Here is a 21,726-nt window from a genome sequence, read left to right on the forward strand (position 1 = left end):
GCAGCAGCTGCAAGCATCAATTGTTCAGGAACTGTAGGTTCCAAATGTTCTGAACTACAAGCATCATTTTGTTGTTTAGCTGCTGGCAACACTTGTCCAGCAGCAGCTGCAAGCATCAATTGTTCATGAACTGTAGGTTCCAAATGTTCTGAACTACAAGCATCATTTTGTTGTTTAGCTGCTGGCAACACTTGTCCAGCAGCAGCTGCAAGCATCAATTGTTCAGGAACTGTAGGTTTCATATGCTCTGAGCTACAAGCATCATTTTGTTGTTTAGCTGCTGGCAACACTTGTCCAGCAGCAGCTGCAAGCATCAATTGTTCAGGAACTGTAGGTTCCAAATGTTCTGAACTACAAGCATCATTTTGTTGTTTAGCTGCTGGCAACACTTGTCCAGCAGCAGCTGCAAGCATCAATTGTTCATGAACTGTAGGTTCCAAATGTTCTGAACTACAAGCATCATTTTGTTGTTTAGCTGCTGGCAACACTTGTCCAGCAGCAGCTGCAAGCATCAATTGTTCATGAACTGTAGGTTCCAAATGTTCTGAACTACAAGCATCATTTTGTTGTTTAGCTGCTGGCAACACTTGTCCAGCAGCAGCTGTAAGCATCAATTGTTCAGGAACTGTAGGTTCCATATGCTATGAGCTACAAGCATAATTTTGTTGTTTAGCTGCTGGCAACATGTCCAGCAGCAGCTGCAAGCATCAATTGTTCATGAACTGTAGGTTCCATATGCTCTGAGCTACAAGCATCATTTTGTTGTTTAGCTGCTGGCAACATGTCCAGCAGCAGCTGCAAGCATCAATTGTTCATGAACTGTAGGTTCCATATGCTCTGAGCTACAAGCATCATTTGTTGTTTAGCTGCTGGCAAAACTTGTTCAGCAGCAGCTGCAAGCATCAATTGTTCATGAACTGTAGGTTCCATATGCTCTGAGCTACAAGCATCATTTGTTGTTTAGCTGCTGGCAAAACTTGTTCAGCAGCAGCTGCAAGCATCAATCAAGCTGCAATACCATTTGTTCAAGACCTGTATAAACTACAAGCACCATTGGCCTGTAGCTGCTGGATTTCTCCAGGGGGTAACCAAAAGCTGCGATCACCATTTATCCATGGTCTGCAAGCAGCACTCATTCAGGAACTTTTCCATACAGGCAACTTTTGTAATATCATACTGCTGAATAGCTATATGTAAAGTTGCAGTAGTGGAGCTGTAGCTTGTTTGTGTGCTTCCCTTTCAATCCCAAGGTCTAGGGTTCAATCTTGACCTAGTGTCATGGTTGTGTAACACACAACTCTTCCCACTTACCTCCCTCAGCCTCTAATGAGACTTGGTTTATAAGCATATATAAATATAGTTTATCCATCCTGTTAATGGTGTGTTGCTCTCTATTGAATGCTTATGAATTATTATTTATTTTTGAATAATCTTATAGACTTTGATGAGTGTTCCAGTCTTCCCTGTCAAAATGGAGCAGCATGTAGTAATCTAGCCAACCGCTATACGTGTACCTGTGTAGCTGGCTATTCTGGGATCAACTGTGATACAAGTAAGCACATAATGTTTATTATAAATAATAAATTTATTTATAATAAATTTTACAACACACTTTTATTGGTTAATTAGGCATGTGTCATTTGGAATTAGCCCTACCTAATGCAAAAATATTGGTGATAATTAACGTGCTCTAATGCACATTGTTTTGGTATTCGGAAATTGTAATGTACCAATTCAATTTAAAATAGTGTTTTAAACATTAATGTATACAAAATGAACTAATAACACCCTTTACACATGCCCATTCAATACCTTCAACATATTGGTAATACAGTATATTTATGTTTCAACATTTTTTGTTGATTTACAGATATCAATGAATGTTTTAGTAATCCATGCCAGAATAATGCAGTATGTATAGATGGTGTGAACCTTTACACCTGTGATTGTATTGCTGGCTGGACTGGAGCAGACTGTCAAATAGGTAAGAACACATCATACATGTATTAGCAATGGTGTCAGTGTTGCCATTTACATGGTACACGGTGTCAGTGTTACCATTAACACAGTTCATGGAATCAGTGTTACCATTTACATAGTACATGGTGTCAGTGTTACCATTTACATAATACATGGTATCAGTGTTACCATTTACACAGTACATGGTGTCAGTGTTACCATTTACATAGTACATGGTGTCAGTGTTACCATTTACACAGTACATGGTATCAGTGTTACCATTTACATAATAAATGATGTCAGTGTTACCATTTACACAGTACATGGTGTCAGTGTTACTATTAACACAGTACATGGTGGCAGTGTTACCATTTACATAGTACATGGTGTCAGTGTTACCATTTACATAGTACATGGTGTCAGTGTTACTATTAACACAGTACATGGTATCAGTGTTACCATTTACATAGTACATGGTGTCAGTGTTACCATTTACCTAGTATATGGTGTCAATGTTACCATTAACACAATTCATGGAATCAGTGTTACCATTTACACAGTACATGGTGTCAGTGTTACCATTTACACAGTACATGGTATCAATGTTACCATTTTCTTAGTACACGGTGTCAGTGTTACCATTTACACAGTACATGGTGTCAGTGTTACCATTTACATAGTACATGGTGTCAGTGTTACCATTTAAATAGTACATGGTGTCAGTGTTACCATTTATATAGTACATGGTATCAGTGTTACCATTTACACAGTACATGGTGTCAGTGTTACCATTTAAATAGTACAATATAGCATGGCACATACAGCAGTGTTCTGATATACAAGTTTTTTTTATGGTATTTGTTACTTCATTATGCCTCATCTCACTCCCACTATTGTCTATAATGTTTAAATGTTTTATTAATAGATATTGATGAATGTGCAAGCAACCCATGTGTCCAGGGCCAATGTGTGAATAACTTGAATTCCTTTACCTGTCTTTGTGATTCTGGATGGCAGGGAACAAAATGTGATTTAGGTAAGAAGTGATATGTATTTTTTTAAATTTTATAATTCACAGGGAAATTTCATTCTAGTTAAAAAAGACTTAAAGATGTATTGTCCCTTGAAACACAAAAAATGAAGGTCAAAATATTCTAAATTTAAATTGGCCATATAAAAGTAATATTAAAGTTCTTCACTTTAAGTCGAAAATTTGAGCCAAAAACAAAAAGTTTACGTAATTAACAGGTAAGTTAATTTGATTACATTTCGTCTGGAAAATCGTCGCGAGCAGAAGTAAACAAAGATTTCAAGCCACGAGTATGCATTATGCATGATGCTAATTAGGATTGTTTACAACTCATCACGGTTGAGAAGGTATTCTCACACAGATCGCGAGGAAGTTTTATGATTATGCATACAGAGTAGCCATCGAAAACTTTGACTGGAAGTCAAAGTTATTTTTTAAACCAAAAAACGTCTGTATTTCAATTAAATGATTTTTTTTTTCGAATAATTTTTTGTGAACTTTTTTTGGAATTAGTCAAAGGGATACTATTATGATACTTCAAAATGACCCACTTTTTTTTTCGAAATCTTTAAAAAAAAATGTTTTTTTGGGAATTAGTCAAAGGGACAATACATCTTTAATAAGAAAAAAGATGTATTTACAATATATAAATATAAACTTCTCCCTCACCTAGAAATTCTCTCTGTTCTCCACATCCTTTAACTTTACTCTCTATATTTATATTTGTACCCCTCTTCTCTCTGTATTCCATTCTCTTTCTACACACTCCTTCACTCTATAAATCCGTCTCTATATTAAACTCTCAACTCCTCTCTGTATTTCATTTCTCTCTGTACTCCTTCCACTCTGTACCCCTCTTCTCTCTGTATTCCATTCTCTTTCTACACTCTCCTTCACTCTATAAATCCGTCTCTATATTAAACTCTCAACTCCTCTCTGTATTTCATTTCTCTCTGTACTCCTTCCACTCTGTACCCCTCTTCTCTCTGTATTCCATTCTCTTTCTACACACTCCTTCACTCTATAAATCCGTCTCTATATTAAACTCTCAACTCCTCTCTGTATTTCATTTCTTTCTGTACTCCTTCCACTCTGTACCCCTCTTCTCTCTGTATTCCATTCTCTTTCTACACTCTCCTTCACTCTATAAATCCGTCTCTATATTAAACTCTCAACTCCTCTCTGTATTTCATTTCTTTCTGTACTCCTTCCACTCTGTACCCCTCTTCTCTCTGTATTCCATTCTCTTTCTACACTCTCCTTCACTCTATAAATCTGTCTCTATATTAAACTCTCAACTCCTCTCTGTATTTCATTTCTTTCTGTACTCCTTCCACTCTGTACCCCTCTTCTCTCTGTATTCCATTCTCTTTCTACACTCTCCTTCACTCTATAAATCCGTCTCTATATTAAACTCTCAACTCCTCTCTGTATTTCATTTCTCTCTGTACTCCTTCCACTCTGTACCCCTCTTCTCTCTGTATCCCATTCTCTTTCTACACTCTCCTTCACTCTATAAATCCGTCTCTATATTAAACTCTCAACTCCTCTCTGTATTTCATTTCTCTCTGTACTCCTTCCACTCTGTACCCCTCTTCTCTCTGTATTCCATTCTCTTTCTACACTCTCCTTCACTCTATAAATCTGTCTCTATATTAAACTCGCAACTCCTCTCTGTATTTCATTTCTTTCTGTACTTGTACACCTGTTTTCTCTGTACTTGTGCCCTTACTTTACTCGTCTCCTCTCTTTACTTCACTCCTCTCTATACCTCCCTATTTTCCTCCTCCTTTTAGTTCCTATATTTGTCTCTTTTACCCTCCATGTACTGTCATTCCTTTTCCCATTTTCTTCCTATATTCTCTACCTATCCTTCCTCTTTTCTTTCCATTTATAATTGTACTATAATAATATTTATGTGTATTGTTTTGTGTATATTTTTCATTCATTCTTTTTTTTTTTCATAGATTACAACGAATGTAGCAGTAATCCGTGTTATAATGGAGCAGTTTGTAATAATCTCTTAAACCAGTATACATGTGTTTGTACCTCAGGTTGGGAAGGATCTAGATGCTCACAAGGTATTGAAATTCTGTAGTAATCCGCTTTTTAATATACAGTAAGCGGGCACCCTCGGGACCGGGAAAAGTGGCCGCTTACAGGAGGTTATGCTGATAGAGGGCCAAAATCACATATTGGCCATGCACGATATTTTTCGGCGTTCTTAATGCAACAGGCCTCTAAATTCTCTAGCTAATTGTATTTTATTGTTTATGATCAGGTGGTTTAGTATTATTTATGATTTTCAGACAAATTTTAAAAGCTTTTATCATAAGAAAATGGTCAGTCAAAATCTGTGTAGTTTTCTCATCTCATCTAAAAAACACAGGAATGCTCTTCATAGAAACGTTTTTAAAACTGCTTCGAAACAAAGCTAATATATAAACCACTGTATCAAAATTGTATTTTTGTTGTCTTACTGTTTTGTGCTTACGGAGGTTCAACTGTATGGAATGGCCCTATACAAATGAACAATTTATTTATTGATTGATATATAATATTGTCATAACCACTTTGAAACATTGTGTAGACTGAATTTTTAAGAGGATAGTTTTATGTTGTTAAATTTCAAGAATACTTTCTGTTTTCTGTTAATCATGAAATCATTGTTTGATATTTTACTTCCAGACATTGATGAATGTGCATCTTCTCCATGCATGAACAATGCACAGTGTTCCAATGGCCCCGATATGTACACATGCAATTGTCAATCAGGATGGGAAGGAACCAACTGTGACATAGGTATGTATGTAATGTGATTACATGGGTATGTATGTAATGTGATTACATGGGTATGTATGTAATGTGATTACATGGGTTTGTATGTACTGTATACATAGATATAACACATACTGCCTATTCTTAGTTTATAAGCCCACCATAACAAAGATTCATTATACATTAGTATATAACATGACTAGCTAAAGCTTGGTTCCCACTAGAACGTAACGCAAGGACGTAAACGCAACGCAAGCGTTTTAACCAATGTCGCTAGTGGGAACCACGCTTTACTGTTTCATGACCTCCATTTTGTGTTAAAACTCTGTAATGATAAACATTAACAATAAAAATGTCCAGAAATTATACTTATACCAAATTGAAATTCTCAAATAATTTATACTCTATTGTGTTCCAAAGGGGGTGCTTAAATGTACTGTAGATACATGTGTATGATGTCATGAGATGGTTTACTGAAATTTGTATAAATTCATTGCAGATTCCCATGGTTTATGTTTTTCTGTAATTTATGCTTTTAGACATTAATGAATGTGCCAGCAGTCCATGCCTGAATGGAGCAGCCTGTTTAGATAATATGAATCGTTTTGACTGTACATGTTTAGAAGGATGGGCAGGCATACTATGCAATCAAGGTAAACACATTCTTATATTTTGAATTTATTTTACTATGGCCAAAGTGGAAAGAGCCTTACATGTGTACCCACAATTCTGTATTTGACTAAAAAACGAACAGCCTATGTATGCTAGGTATCCAAAAAGAATGCACATGTTTGATTCATATTAACAAACTACTGATTGAAAAGTAAAACGAAATTTTTCTTTGTTAGTGTAAGTTGGTTTCACTATTTATAGAATACAGGTTTAATGTTTCAGTAATGAATATAATACATTTTATAACACTTATATTATATTAAAATGTACTAGCATCTTTTAAATACAACTATAATACTACATTTTAAAAGAGAATAACCATTAAATATTATATATTATTTTTATTTTGTTGAATAATTACCATAAAAGCTTACTTAATTATAGTCGCAAAAGAATACATACATTAGATAAACTGTAATACAGTAATATAAGGGGAAACATTTTAAGTAATAAGAAAATTAGACGTTTCTAATTTTAAATATTTGAACATTTTGTAAGCATCACAGCCATGGTGCAGCAAGTGTGTATTATTCAGGTGGTATTGTTATATTGTATATTGATTTGACCAATAATACCTTTTTGTATTATTGAGGAAAATCAATATATTATTGATTGTGGCTTGTTATATCACCACACACATTTATTAATCCTTCTCTTTGTATATATAAATAATTTTGCTAGTTACATACATGCTAGGTATTCTTTTGACATATAGTTTTCGTTTTATGATGCACATTACTATAAATTAAGTCATTCTGCACATATTTGTATGTTGCAATCAATGACTTTTCGACTCAATAGCTGCGTAGGTGCATCACAAAATCAACTTGTTTGTAATGTTAAGAATGACTACTTCTTTTATATTTGATACATTTTTTTTGTTCTGTTAAAAGCTCACAATATTTTAAAGAGCAAACGTGTTACATTTAATTAAAACATGAATGTAATAACCACAGATGTAATGACATTTTACAATAATCAAGAGGGTAATGTTAACTTTTTTAAGAATAAATGTTGTATGTTATTGATATTACAACCCTGTAGCCAGAGGGTCAAGTGTTTGAATGAACCACCATTTTGTCTGAAGTGCTCTTTTCAACGAGAGACTAGTAGCAGAAGTAATAGTAAAAAGGCTTTTGTGGGAAAACGAACCATTGTGTAAAAATCCTGGCTATGGACTTGTTAATAATCATTATAGAGAAAGACATTTTTGTAGGGCATACTGTTATTTATGTTCTTTCAACTTAGTACAGTAGTTGTAAATCTTGAATTGACATTTTATATTGACAGTATTAGTTATATTATTATTCTTGTTATCTGATTTCTGTGTTTGTAAATGTTTCTATTTATTTACTTGTATAAATCATGACTGTAACATTTTTCCTGAAGTTGTTTGTTTGAGTTTAAATGTCATTAGAGATGCTGTATTTTTGTGAGGACCTCACCTGTGTACAATGTAAGTATTTGCCTTGTTGCTCTATGGTATTTGTGGTGTTGTTAGTTACACTTTGTTGAAAGTCAAATGGCATGTTTCTCATAAAGTCTTAAACTCACTTTCAAACTCGTTTGACAAAAAAAAAGTGTGATGTGCCGAAATATGGTAGTGATTAGTGATATGCCGAAATATGGTAGTGATATCATCATGTCCATATATTGGCACATCACATTTTGATGTCACATAAAGTTTGATATTCTAGACAGAGTTTTAAACACATCATCAGCTATATCAGTTATATATCTATAAATTGATTACTGTAATTGTTTCAAGTATCACTGGGCAGCCACCACCATCTTCATTCTCATCATTGTCATCATTCTTATCATTCTCATCATTTTATTCATTCTCATCATTGTCATCATTCTTATCATTCTCATCATTTTATTCATTCTCATCATTGTCATCATTCTTATCATTCTCATCATTTTATTCATTCTCATCATTGTCATCATTCTTATCATTCTCATCATTTTATTCATTCTCATCATTGTCATCATTCTTATCATTCTCATCATTTTATTCATTGTCATCATTGTCATCATTCTTATCATTCTCATCATTTTATTCATTCTCATCATTGTCATCATTCTTATCATTCTCATCATTTTATTCATTCTCATCATTGTCATTATTCTTATCATTCTCATCATTTTCATCATTTTATTCATTCTCTTCATTTTCATTATAATCATTGTCATCATTTCATTCTCATTCTTATCATTCTCATCATTCTTATCATTGTCATCATTCATATCATGCTCATCATTGTCATCATTCTTATCATTTTCATCATTCTTATCATGCTCATTATTGTCATCATTGTCATCTTTGTCATCATTTTTATCATCATCATTCTTATCATCATTGTCATCATTCTTATCATGCTTGTCATGCTCATCTTTCTCATCATTCTTATCATTCTTACCATTCTCACAGTTATCACCAACATCATCATTGTCATCATAAGAAACAATAATGTCATTGCCAACGTCATCACCATTTTGTCATCTGAACATGCACTTCACTTTAACAACTTCTCTCTGTAGTTCAATGTATGTAAATATAACTCATCAAGTTTAATTCACTGTGTACAGTATTGCTTTCATGTTACCATAGTTACTCACCATTGTTAATCAACCATACTTTGTATTCATGCTAATTATAACCTAAGCTTACTCAGAATTTCTTCATATATTATTTTTTAGACAAAACACTACCTTTAGCTTAATAGTGAAACTGATATTATGTTAAGTTATGTTTGTGTAGTAATTGAATAGCATGTGTATTATTCATTCCATATTTATTTTTAATATCATTTCGTTTCGTTTATTTATTTGAACACCATAAAAGAAAATTAAAATATAAATATATATATTTAAAAAAAAATAGAGATGACAAAATGCTGGGAAGGGGCAGTTTAAGCAAAATACATTGCTGTAATTCAAATGAGTCAGCTACCCCTATTGTTTGTAATATAAAGAAAGATAATTGTGTGGTATCATTGTAAAGTGTTCTTTTTCTTTTCAATTTAAAGCGATTGATGAATGTGCTAGTGACCCTTGTCAAAATGGTGGCATTTGTTTTGATGATACTGGCCAGTACACATGTGGATGTCTACCAGGATTCATTGGTCTATTTTGTGAAAATGGTAAGTCTCTGTTCCATTTGCTATATTCATGAATGTCCATACTTTACATTCTTACATTTACTTCTTTACTCCAATTTCTTGATAACAAAAAACTATCCTCTGAATAACAGAAAGTGAATTTTTAAAAGAGTGAATGTTGCAAAACTAATTCAAAAACAAATACAAAACAATGAGACACAGTCTGGTTTTAATTTGAATTGCAGTCGATAGTTTGTAACTTGAGGATTTAGGAAAACCATAAACATATACCCCAATGATTGCTATCTCCATTTTAAACAGGAGAGAATTTATGTAAACATATACCCCTATCTCTATTTTTTAAACAGGATTTTCATAGCAAAATTAAATAATTGTTTTCAGAGATTAATGAGTGTGGAAGTAACCCATGTATTAATGGACAATGCACAGATTTTGTGAATGGATACACTTGTCAGTGTAGCAAGGGATACATAGGCCAACAGTGTAATACAGGTATGTTTTTTTTTCCTAATTATGTTTATCTCAATATAACATATATACAGTTTTTATGGTAAACTACAGATGCTCTCTAAGAGTCAAATCACTAATACATGCTCTATTTAATGACTGTTTTTCAATTTTGCGATTATAGCCATCAAAGCTATAGGTAGTTACACGTAAGTCATGTGTAGTATAGTATAGTAAAGACGCGCGGTAACGGTAAGCGGGAAACCATGTACATTGTCCCATATAGATTCTGTATCTATTCTGAGCGTGAAACTGCCTATCCGCTATGCGTTGAGTGTAATGGTCATAAGGAATAACATAGATTCTATATTTTTATTACCGTTACCACTTGTCTGTGTAAATTGGCCTTAATGGACCACCAATTTTCATATAGACCTTAACATACTATACTTTTCTTTCAAACCAGAATTATTCAATTTGCTTAATATAAATGACAGGTTACAAAAACAGCAATGTCTCACCATTCTCATCATTCTCATATCATTCTCTTAATTCTCATCATTCTCAACATTCTCATCATTCTCACCATTCTCATCATTCTCTTAATTCTCTTAATTCTCATCATTGTCATCATTCTCACCATTCTCATCATTCTTATCAGTGTCATCATTCTCATCATTCTCTTAATTCTCATTATTGTCATCATTCTCACCATTCTCATCATTGTCACCATTCTCATCATTTTCTCGCCATTCTCATCATTCTCATCATTCTCATCATTCACATCATTGTCATCATTCTCACCATTCTCATCATTTTCTCGCCATTCTCATCATTGTCACCATTCTCATCATTTTCACCATTCTCATCATTCTCACCATTCTCATCATTCTCACCATTCTCATCATTCTCACCATATGAAATATCAACACTAATGTAATGTTTTTTTTTTACCTTGCAGAAATTGATGAATGTAATAGTAATCCTTGTTTTAATGGAGGTTTATGTCAAGATGCAATCAATGGTTACAATTGCTCATGTTTCAATGGATACTCAGGACCACAGTGTCTCATGGGTACTTACATATTTTCTTACATTTACTTTTATATTATTATATAAAGAGATCAATACACATACTCTTATCTATTTACATTTGGCACAACAAGTATTACAGAGGGAAAAACCCGGTCAAACTAAGGGCCAAGAATTATCAAAATTGAACTTAATCACTGTACTAGGGACTAAACTATAAAACAATTCGCCAACACACTTTTAGACCACCTTGACCGGTCCAGAAAATAAAATATTTTCTTTCATTATTCTTTGATAGATGTGAATGAATGCAGTAGTAACCCATGTTTGAATGGTGCAATTTGTACAAATCTTCCAAACCGATATCAATGCATATGTCCATCAGGTTATGAAGGATTACTTTGTGAAACAGGTAAGATTTTATGTTTACTAAACCCGTAATATGTATATTGGCACCATATGAAATAGCCACTGTATACATCTCTCATTTGTCGTATTCGATTGGGAACTTTCGTTGTCAACGTAAAGATTCGTTGAATACTTTTTGTATTCGAATTGTAAATTTGTGCTCAACAGAAAGTCATTTGAATAGAAAACGTTGACAACGAAAGCTTTTTTTGTTAAGAACAATCTCAACGCTCAAAATACTCCGTTAAAGAAGTACTCAACAGAAAAACTGTACTCAACGGTGAAAGTCTAAATCGAATAGGACAATCGTCACACACAAATGTATAAAGTACAGAGTTGAATAATGCTCACAGTAAAATACATTATACACCACTTAAATATAGGGGATCTACCTTCAATTGGGTTTTAAATTTTATTCAGACTAGTTTGACGACAAAAAAAAAGGGTTATGTACCCATATATGGTAGTGATATGACATCATTGTGTCCATATATGGGCACATCACATTTTGTTGTCACATAAAGTTTGATAGCTATATAATGCTTCTTTCACATTATTTTTCAGAGATTGATGAATGTATCAGTGATCCTTGTAAGAATGGCGGCAACTGTGAAGATGACATCAATCGTTATACTTGCACCTGCATTAACGGATGGACTGGCACAAACTGTGACATAGGTAGCAATCACTGCAGCAGTTTTACCCATCAGTTATGGGTGCATGTAATGCTGTTTTTGTCACAATAGATGGTGGCAACAGTTTGGTGGAAGACTTGTACACACTTTTAAAATTTATAATATTTTTTTCATTAAAAAATAATCATTGATTCACAGATAGATATAGTACTTTTTTTAAACCTTTTTTGATTGATAAGGGTGATTGGTAATTTACTTTACTTATTTAATTGTTGTGTTTGTAAACAAATACTGTACTGACTTTGGTATTAGGAGGATTAGAAATGAGACTTAATTTATTTGCATAAAATTTACACTATTGATTGTGATGTTTAGCTTTACACGAATCCAGCCAGACTTATCAATGGGTGCCAACATGGGATTACGACCATAATGTGCGGAGCGCTGCGCTGTATGCTTAGTTAATTCCATAATACTGCAGATTCATCAGTCTGCTAAAGTCATCTCGTCAGGGAAAAAATTAAACGCTAGTCTCGTCGGGATTCAACTCACACAGCACCAACGAGTGAAGACGTTTCATCAGGCCTCGTCTGATGCTGTCTGAGTTGGTCATAAAACTGAAACAACTTGCATCACCCATGTGGTCCCCATTGGGTACGCCTCCATCGATGAAAACTTAGGGTTATATCTGAATCAGTACAATATTTGTATAAAATTTACATGAATGTTCAGCACTTTATTGTCAATCAGGTAGTTGGTATTATTTCAATTATAATTTTGGTTTGAGGGTTTTATTTCTTATTTGCTAAGAAAATTTTTCTGTATTAGGATACAATTATTGTTATACAGTATTTATATTATGTTTTTATTTGAAATTAAGGAGCTTTTATTTTTCAATACAACTATGCAACAAATGGTGTTTCAATGGGAACTTTTTATAAAATAATTGTGTTGAATTTTATTACCCATTTAGAAAAGTTTACAGACAACTTAGTACTTTTTACAGACAACTTAGTACTTTTTACAGAGTGGTACTGGTTAGTCAACTTAACATTAATTATATAATGGAAAACTGAACATATGTCTATTTTGTGAGATTCCTACCTGTATATGACAAGTGTCATTATTCTTTATATGGACCACCCCTTGAACATGTATTTAAAAGCCCAAATTCTCTCCCATACTTTTAACATGAGTTTTGAAAAACTAGAGGTAAAACATGTGAGAATTTTGTAGAAACTATATGTTATTGGAAAACGAATGGAACCATGTTGGTCCTGTACAGGGGACATAATTACTAAATACTAAACTAATTAATAACTCATTTACACATATTTCCACCTTATGTTTATTACAGATATTGATGAGTGTAGTAGTAACCCCTGTCAGTTTGGAGGTTTGTGTACTGATGGAACAAATGAATATACCTGTACTTGTCAACCAGGCTATGATGGTACCCGCTGCCAAAATGGTAGGTAACTTCTTAATCAAATTATCTTCCAGGCATTACTTGACTAAGATTTCAAATTGACATCTTGACATATATCTACTGTATAATAGTCTATAGTCTATAATAGTTACTGAAAGCAGTGAGTTAGTGACTTAATATAGTAACAAGATAAAGTAAGACTACAGTACTTAAGACAAAAACCTACTAACATAAAAAAGACAATAATTATAAACTTGGGGCAAATCTAAGTGCCTATTTTAATCACTATTTGTCCTGCTATGGCACAGGTTGATGTCTGTCTGTGTCTCTAAGTGGTCTTCCTCTGGCGTTTTTAGCCCTTTTCGACATATTATAATGGCTGTTTTTTTCATCAGGACCCTACTCAAGGACCCTCGTAAGCTCCAGAGCCCTGGCTTTAGCCAGTGAGTGCTCATAGCCTTTACCTGACTTTACGTACTGTAACAGTTTATGCCAAATTACTAGTTTTATACCTAAGTTTAGTCTGTATTCATCTTGAACCAAATTCAGTGAGTGCTCATAGCCTTTACCTGACTTTACGTACTGTAACAGTTTATGCCAAATTACTAGTTTTATACCTAAGTTTAGTCTGTATTCATCTTGAACCAAATTCAGTGAGTGCTCATAGCCTTTACCTGACTTTACGTACTGTAACAATTTATGCCAAATTACTAGTTTTATACCTAAGTTTAGTCTATTCATCTTGATCCAAATTCAGTGAGTGCTCATAGCCTTTACCTGACTTTACGTACTGTAACAATTTATGCCAAATTACTAGTTTTATACCTAAGTTTAGTCTGTATTCATCTTGAACCAAATCCAGTGAGTGCTCATAGCCTTTACCTGACTTTACGTACTGTAACAATTTATGCCAAATTACTAGTTTTATACCGAAGTTTAGTCTGTATTCATCTTGAACCAAATTCAGTGAGTGCTCATAGCCTTTACCTGACTTTACGTACTGTAACAATTTATGCCAAATTACTAGTTTTATACCTAAGTTTAGTCTGTATTCATCTTGAACCAAATCCAGTGAGTGCTCATAGCCTTTACCACCTGACTTTACGTACTGTAACAATTTATGCCAAATTACTAGTTTTATACCTAAGTTTAGTCTGTATTCATCTTGAACCAAATCCAGTGAGTGCTCATAGCCTTTACCTGACTTTCCGTACTGTAACAATTTATGCCAAATTACTAGTTTTATACCTAAGTTTAGTCTGTATTCATCTTGAACAAAATTCAGTGAGTGCTCATAGCCTTTACCTGACTTTACATACTGTAACAGTTTATGCCAAATTACTAGTTTTATACCTAAGTTTAGTCTGTATTCATCTTGAACCAAATTCAGTGAGTGCTCATAGCCTTTACCTGACTTTACATACTGTAACAGTTTATGCCAAATTACTAGTTTTATACCTAAGTTTAGTCTGTATTCATCTTGAACCAAATTCAGTGAGTGCTCATAGCCTTTACCTGACTTTATGTACTGTAACAGTTTATGCCAAATTACTAGTTTTATACCTAAGTTTAGTCTGTATTCATCTTGAACCAAATTCTTTTAATGCTTTTACAGACATAAATGAATGCAGTTCTGATCCATGTCAGAATGGAGGCATTTGTACTGATCAAGTCAACATGTTTATGTGTACATGTACATCAGCGTGGAGGGGTATCTTCTGCAATATTGGTAAACATTTTTATTTCTCTAGAAATCTCTATAAAGCATATTTACCTCCAAAATGTAGCAAAATATATAATGTGAATCATCACCAAATTGTAATGGCTGTCTAGTTATAATGAAAAAAAAAACAATGTATACGGAGTCACATCTCTAAAGATTTCCCAAACAATCTGAATATAGAAAAGTTACTTTTACAAAATAAAATTGAAATGGAATCTGAAACTTGAATTCAGAAAACCAGCACATTGTTGGAAGTTTAGTCTAAAGCCTTGTTGAATACACTATCAAACTTTATGGGATAACAAACTATGGACATTTCATATCATTACCATATTTAGGAATATCACACTTTTTTGTCAAACTAGTGTAATGCTTCATCTAAGGTTTCATTTGTTGATGATCTTTTATTGTCATCAGATGTCAATGAATGCACAAGTAATCCTTGTTATAATGGAGCTACTTGTATCAATATGCAGAATTATTTTGAGTGTGATTGTGCATCAGGATTTACAGGTACTACATGTCAACAAGGTGAGTTATTTATTTATTCAGACTTTTTCATTTCTTTATTAATTATTCACATACACATAATTCATTCAGTCATTAATTCCATTTATTCATTTCAGGTATTCATTTAATTCATTCAGTCATTTATTTCAGTCACTGATTTGGTCTTTAATTCCATAGTCATTTCAATCCATCATTTCAGTCATTCACATCAATCAGTCATTCATTTCAGTCAGTCATTCATTTCATTCATTTCAATCAATTATTCATTTGATTCATTCCTTTCATTCATTCACTTCAATCAATTATTCATTTGATTCATTCACATCAATCATTCATTTCATTCACTTCAATCAATTATTCATTTGATTCATTCACATCAATCATTCATTTCATTCACTTCAATCAATTATTCATTTGAGTCATTCACATCAATCATTCATTTCATTCACTTCAATCAATTATTCATTTGATTCATTCACATCAATCATTCATTTCATTCACTTCAATCAATTATTCATTTGAGTCATTCACATCAATCATTCATTTCATTCACTTCAATCAATTATTCATTTGAGTCATTCACATCAATCATTCATTTCATTCACTTCAATCAATTATTCATTTAATTCATTCACATCAATCATTGATTTCATTCACTTCAATCAATTATTCATTTGATTCATTCATTTCATTCATTCACTTCAATCAATTATTCACTTCAATCAATTATTCATTTCAGTCATTCATTTCAGTCATTACTCACTCACTTCAGTCATTTGAGTCATTTGCTTCAATCATTACTCACTCACTTTAGTCATTTACTTCAATCATTCATTCATTCATTCATTTCAGTCATTCATTCATTTCATTCACTTCAATCAATTATTCATTTCAGTCATTCATTTCAGACATTACTCACTCACTTCAGTCATTTCAGTCATTTGCTTCAATCATTCATTCATTTCAGTCATTTACTTCAATCATTCATTCAATCATTTCAGTCATTCATCTCAGTCATGATTTCAGTCATTCACTCATTTCAGTCATTCATTTCAGTCATCATTTCAGTCATTCACTAATTTCAGTCATTCACTCATTTTATTCATCATTTTAGTCATCATTTCAGTCATTCACTTATTAATTCAGTTATTTCTTCATTTAAGGAGTGAAGTGAGTGATTCATACAGTCATTCATTCTGTGGCACTTTTTTTTTAATGCTTTTTACCTTTTTCCACAGACTTTAATGAATGTGCAAGTGCACCATGTCAACATGGAGCAACATGTGCGGACGGCCAAAATAAATACACATGTTATTGTCCCCATGGATGGCAAGGGATTAACTGTGATATTGGTAGGTTTCAATGTTTCCAGTCTTGACTGGAATAGTCACTCTCATACTGTACATTTAAAAGTAACACATCCAAATGCCAACTTCAAGTCAATGGCTACCAGATGTCTCTGTGAGATGGTTATTTGAACCAGTACCAGTATGAGAATGCACAAATGTTTTCTGATCCGGAAACCATCATCGCAAACTACAGTATAAATGATACAATGGTTTTATCTCCTCTCGTCTTGATTATTGCAATTCTCTGTTCTATGCCCTTCCGAAACTTCAAATTAATCGTCTTCAACGACTACAGAACTCGGCTGCTCGTATCATTACGTTCACTAACCGTCGCTCTCACATTTCACCTGTTCTTCGAGAACTTCACTGGCTCCCCATTGACAATCGAATCAAATTTAAAATCTTGCTCCTTACTTTTAAAGCACTTCTTTTCAACCAACCTGCTTACATCCGTCAATAATCACCTTTTATGTTCCTGGACGGACTCTTAGATCATCTGATGATTTTTTACTCTCTGTTCCACGCATAACCACTAAAACCTTTGGTCATAGATCGTTTTCTTTTGCAGCACCCACACTCTGGAATTCACTCCCCCCACAAATTAAACACTGCTCTTCTGTTGCCTTATTTTAAAAAATTGCTCAAAACTCATTTTTTCGACCACTAACATGCCCAGCGCCTTTGTTTTTGTACCTCGGTCTTTGAATTGACGCTTTATAAATATTGATATAATAAATAATAATAAACAATAATAATAAATAATGAACTATTTAATATAACTATGCTATACTTTATATTGCATTGTATGATATAGTATTATGTTTGTGTAGAAATAAAAGTAAGAATATTTCTACAATTCCAAACTTATGGTAACTTTTTCAGATATAAATGAATGTGCCTCCAACCCATGTCAAAATTCAGCAATGTGCAACAACGGACAAAATCAGTATCTTTGTACATGTGAACCAGGCTGGCAAGGCACCAATTGTGAAATAGGTAAGAAACAATAACGGTATTAGGCACATGCCATCCAACCTCTCAATAGTATATTAATGGGTTAAAGTCATCTTCCATAGTTTTTTTTTCCCAAATCATGTTGTACTTATGGGTCCAATGACTTAATATCTGATCATAATTAGCTACCTGAAAGTTTCTATTACTGTATATATGTGGAGTTTGGTAGAGTTGACAGTACAGAAAATAATAATATATTATAATATTAATATAATTTACATCATATATCAGACCTGTGCTGGAATATGCCTGCCAGGTTTGGCATTCATCATTAACTGTTCAGCAATCAAATTTAATATAAAAAATTTAAAAACGGGCATTGCGCATAATTTTGAGCCCACATTATGTTAGCTATAAATTAGCCCTAGAGCAAGTAGGTTTGCCTTAGAGAACAGATTCTTCTCAAGTTTTGCAAGAGTCTTTTAGAATCTACCAAATTTAGAAATATGTTACCAGCATATAAATCTGATAGGCATTCAAGATCGTTGAGGAGCAATACTAGCTCAAAGTTGGATTCTTGCAGATGTCGTACAGAAGATATAGGCGGTCTACTATTCCGCACTTAGCACGAATCCTTTAAGTTTAAGTTTAATGTTTAGTTTAGATCTCTTATGATGTATTTTACTTCTCAGTTTATGATTGTAATCCAACCTTTTCAGCTCTTGCTGCTGGTTGGAATTTGATGTTTTTTATACCTTAATAAATAAATAAATAAATAAATAATTCAGGCATAGTTTTTACTAATTGTAAGTGTGTGACCTAACCACCAAAGTTAGCGACAATTGATTAACTTTAGTTGTCTTTTAGTAGTTGACTGTATGATTTGTCATTTGTACTTTGGTATATTATATCCTTATAACAGATTTTAATGAGTGTTCGAGCAACCCTTGTTTCAACGGATTTTGCCAAAATGAAGAGAATGGCTACACTTGTATTTGTCAAGCAGGCTGGAATGGTACACACTGTGATGAAGGTACGGTATGCATTTAAGTTGCTCATTAAATCTCAATAAATTCAATTAGTTTGATTTTTTCCATGCACAAGAAAATATATATGAACGAATGAGTCTATTTCGTGAGATCTCTACCTGTATAGACTCTACATATGCCATTAATCCCAATATGGACACCTCTTCGAAAGGAAAATGGAATATGTAGAGACTATACAGGTAAGTATCTCACTTATAGACTACCAACACCGCTGTTGGTTTGTGTAATATATGTATTTTCAAACATTGATCATGTTTGTAGAATATTCTAATACTGATTTTCACCCTTTTTTTTCAGACATAAATGAATGTATTAGTGACCCTTGCCAAAATGGTGGTACATGCTTTAATCTTCAAAATGTCTACACCTGCTTTTGTGTGAATGGGTATTCAGGAGTCAACTGTCAGACAAGTAAGATGCTTGATGTACTGTATACAAATAAAATGGAATATTTTTTTACTTAAAGATGTATTGTCCCCTTGAAAAAATAATTCTTAACAACATTTTTGTTGAATGTGCAATTTTAATGTAACATCCACTTTTTACCAAAAATTGGATCGAAAAAAAACTTATTTACCTGAAAAAACTGTAATTCAAAGCAAAAAATTGTCAAATTTGCTGGTTCAATGTTTTTTTTGTTAAATTTAACCATTTATTTTGTCATTTTATAAGTGAAAACATTATTTTTTTCGGGTTTTTTTTTCACGGAAGTGATTAACTTTATTAAAACTACAAAATAACATATCCAAAGTCTGATTTAATTAATATTCATTTTCATGTTTTTGGGGGACAACATCTTTAAAAACAATTCTATTTATAGATTCACATTTTTTTTCTACAAAAGAGAGTTACCTTTTTACAGAAAAAAAACAGATCGGCATCAATCTGTTCACTTTTCTTACGTATTTTTACTACTTCTTTTTTCAGATACCAACGAATGCAATAGTTTTCCATGTCAAAATGGTGGTGATTGTGTTGATGATATCAATATGTATAGTTGCGTTTGTCTTGCAGGTTATGCAGGAACAACATGTAATATAGGTATGAGTACTTGTCAGTTATATGGTATACAACTAATGAATGATTATGAGTTAAATATATGAGTTAAAGAGAATATTTAATGAGTTGAAAATCTATTGTTAATAAGGCGGAAATTAACTGTTAATATTGCTTGTTTTAAAATTGGATTTTATTATCAGAATATTGGTTAAATTCAATTATTTTATTATTTTAGCTATAAACGAATGTGAGAGCAACCCTTGTGTAAATGGAGGTACATGTTCAAATCAAATCAATCAATGGGTATGCCTGTGTCGGCCAGGTTGGGAAGGAACGGCATGTGATATAGGTATGTTATAAGATACAAGATAACTTTATTGTCAAATAGTTCAACGAAAGATTTGAAATTGATTTTTCTCATGGCAACTGAATATAAAAATAGAAATAAAATCAATAAAATGTTAAAACACGAAGTAAAATACACAGTACAGTAAAAATATACAGGATTAAAATGCATATACAAGATTTACAAAATACAAAAAATAAGAAGAGGATAATGCTGCTAGGTGTTCCCAGATGTTCGAAAATACAATTATTTGTGTTTGTTGTCATATTTAAATATGCATTGTGGGACAAATGACAGTCGGTACCGTGCTGTCCGTAACCTTGATGGTACTCTTAGTCTACACCCAGTACGATTAAACACGAAGGATGTACGAAGTGGATGAATATCATCGTTCATAATTGCAATTCTTTTCTGTTTCATTCAATTATTGTTCATTTCCATAACACTAGGCAGATTATTATCTCCATTATTATTATTCTACTTACAGTAACATTTTATTGAATTTATCACATTTTTTCATTCATTAAAAAATGTCTCAACTTGAAAAAATATCGGGAGAATTGATAAAAGCATCCCAACAAGAGAAAAAGCTATAAAAATAAGGGGGTACTTTCATAAAAAAAGCATCTATAGTAAACAATGAACATGCCAGGAACTTTTCAGGTGCGCATTTTTGCCACCCTTGTATACCAAAATAATTCGGAGAAATTGCATTTTATCAAGAGATATTGGAAATATCGGTAAACTCTCACAATTATTGTCAAGAAATTTTTTTTTTACATCTTTTATACATACAAAAAAAACCACATTTAGTTGAAAAGTCTGCATTATGATTCTTCATACTAAAAATCTAAATAGATAAATGTAATACTAAGTTTTCTTTTTTTGTTTGTTAGATATAAATGAGTGCAGTTCCAGCCCCTGTCAGAATAATGGAACATGCCTTAACAATGCCAATCAGTACACATGTAACTGTCCAGCAGGTTACCAAGGCGTCAACTGTGACACAGGTAGAAACAACGCGTGACCTTCATTACTTATCAATTTGTCAATGTCTTCATTGTTATCATCATCTTCTCATCATTTTTATCAACATATATATCTCATTATCTTTATTGAAATTCAACAAACGTATAAAAATATATTTTGAATTTGTCCCACGTGAGATGAATAAAGAATTCAAATTTATAAAACAAATAGAAAAATTATTAAATAGTATTATAACTTTTTCATTCCAAAGAAATGAATTTTAGTAATAATGTAAGATTTCATAATATTATC

The 21,726-nt window shown here is 32.7% G+C and overlaps 1 protein-coding gene across 7 annotated transcripts in view; it reads left to right on the plus strand.

Annotated features, from left to right (window-relative positions):
* LOC140059048 (uncharacterized) overlaps positions 1-21,726 on the plus strand; it is a 58,847-nt gene that overhangs the window by 16,120 nt on the left and 21,001 nt on the right. For all 7 annotated transcript variants that reach the window (XM_072104913.1, XM_072104875.1, XM_072104906.1 and 4 more), the window contains exons 8-23: positions 1,439-1,552; positions 1,871-1,984; positions 2,885-2,995; positions 4,957-5,070; positions 5,678-5,791; positions 6,307-6,420; positions 13,444-13,557; positions 15,131-15,244; positions 15,656-15,769; positions 16,987-17,100; positions 17,980-18,093; positions 18,974-19,084; positions 19,398-19,511; positions 20,028-20,141; positions 20,335-20,448; positions 21,342-21,455. In XM_072104913.1, the coding sequence (XP_071961014.1) occupies positions 1,439-1,552; positions 1,871-1,984; positions 2,885-2,995; positions 4,957-5,070; positions 5,678-5,791; positions 6,307-6,420; positions 13,444-13,557; positions 15,131-15,244; positions 15,656-15,769; positions 16,987-17,100; positions 17,980-18,093; positions 18,974-19,084; positions 19,398-19,511; positions 20,028-20,141; positions 20,335-20,448; positions 21,342-21,455 (1,818 nt within the window). The remainder of the gene's footprint in view (positions 1-1,438; positions 1,553-1,870; positions 1,985-2,884; positions 2,996-4,956; positions 5,071-5,677; positions 5,792-6,306; positions 6,421-13,443; positions 13,558-15,130; positions 15,245-15,655; positions 15,770-16,986; positions 17,101-17,979; positions 18,094-18,973; positions 19,085-19,397; positions 19,512-20,027; positions 20,142-20,334; positions 20,449-21,341; positions 21,456-21,726) is intronic.

Source organism: Antedon mediterranea, chromosome 1, assembly GCF_964355755.1.
Source record: "Antedon mediterranea chromosome 1, ecAntMedi1.1, whole genome shotgun sequence".
Classification (NCBI taxonomy): domain Eukaryota; kingdom Metazoa; phylum Echinodermata; class Crinoidea; order Comatulida; family Antedonidae; genus Antedon; species Antedon mediterranea.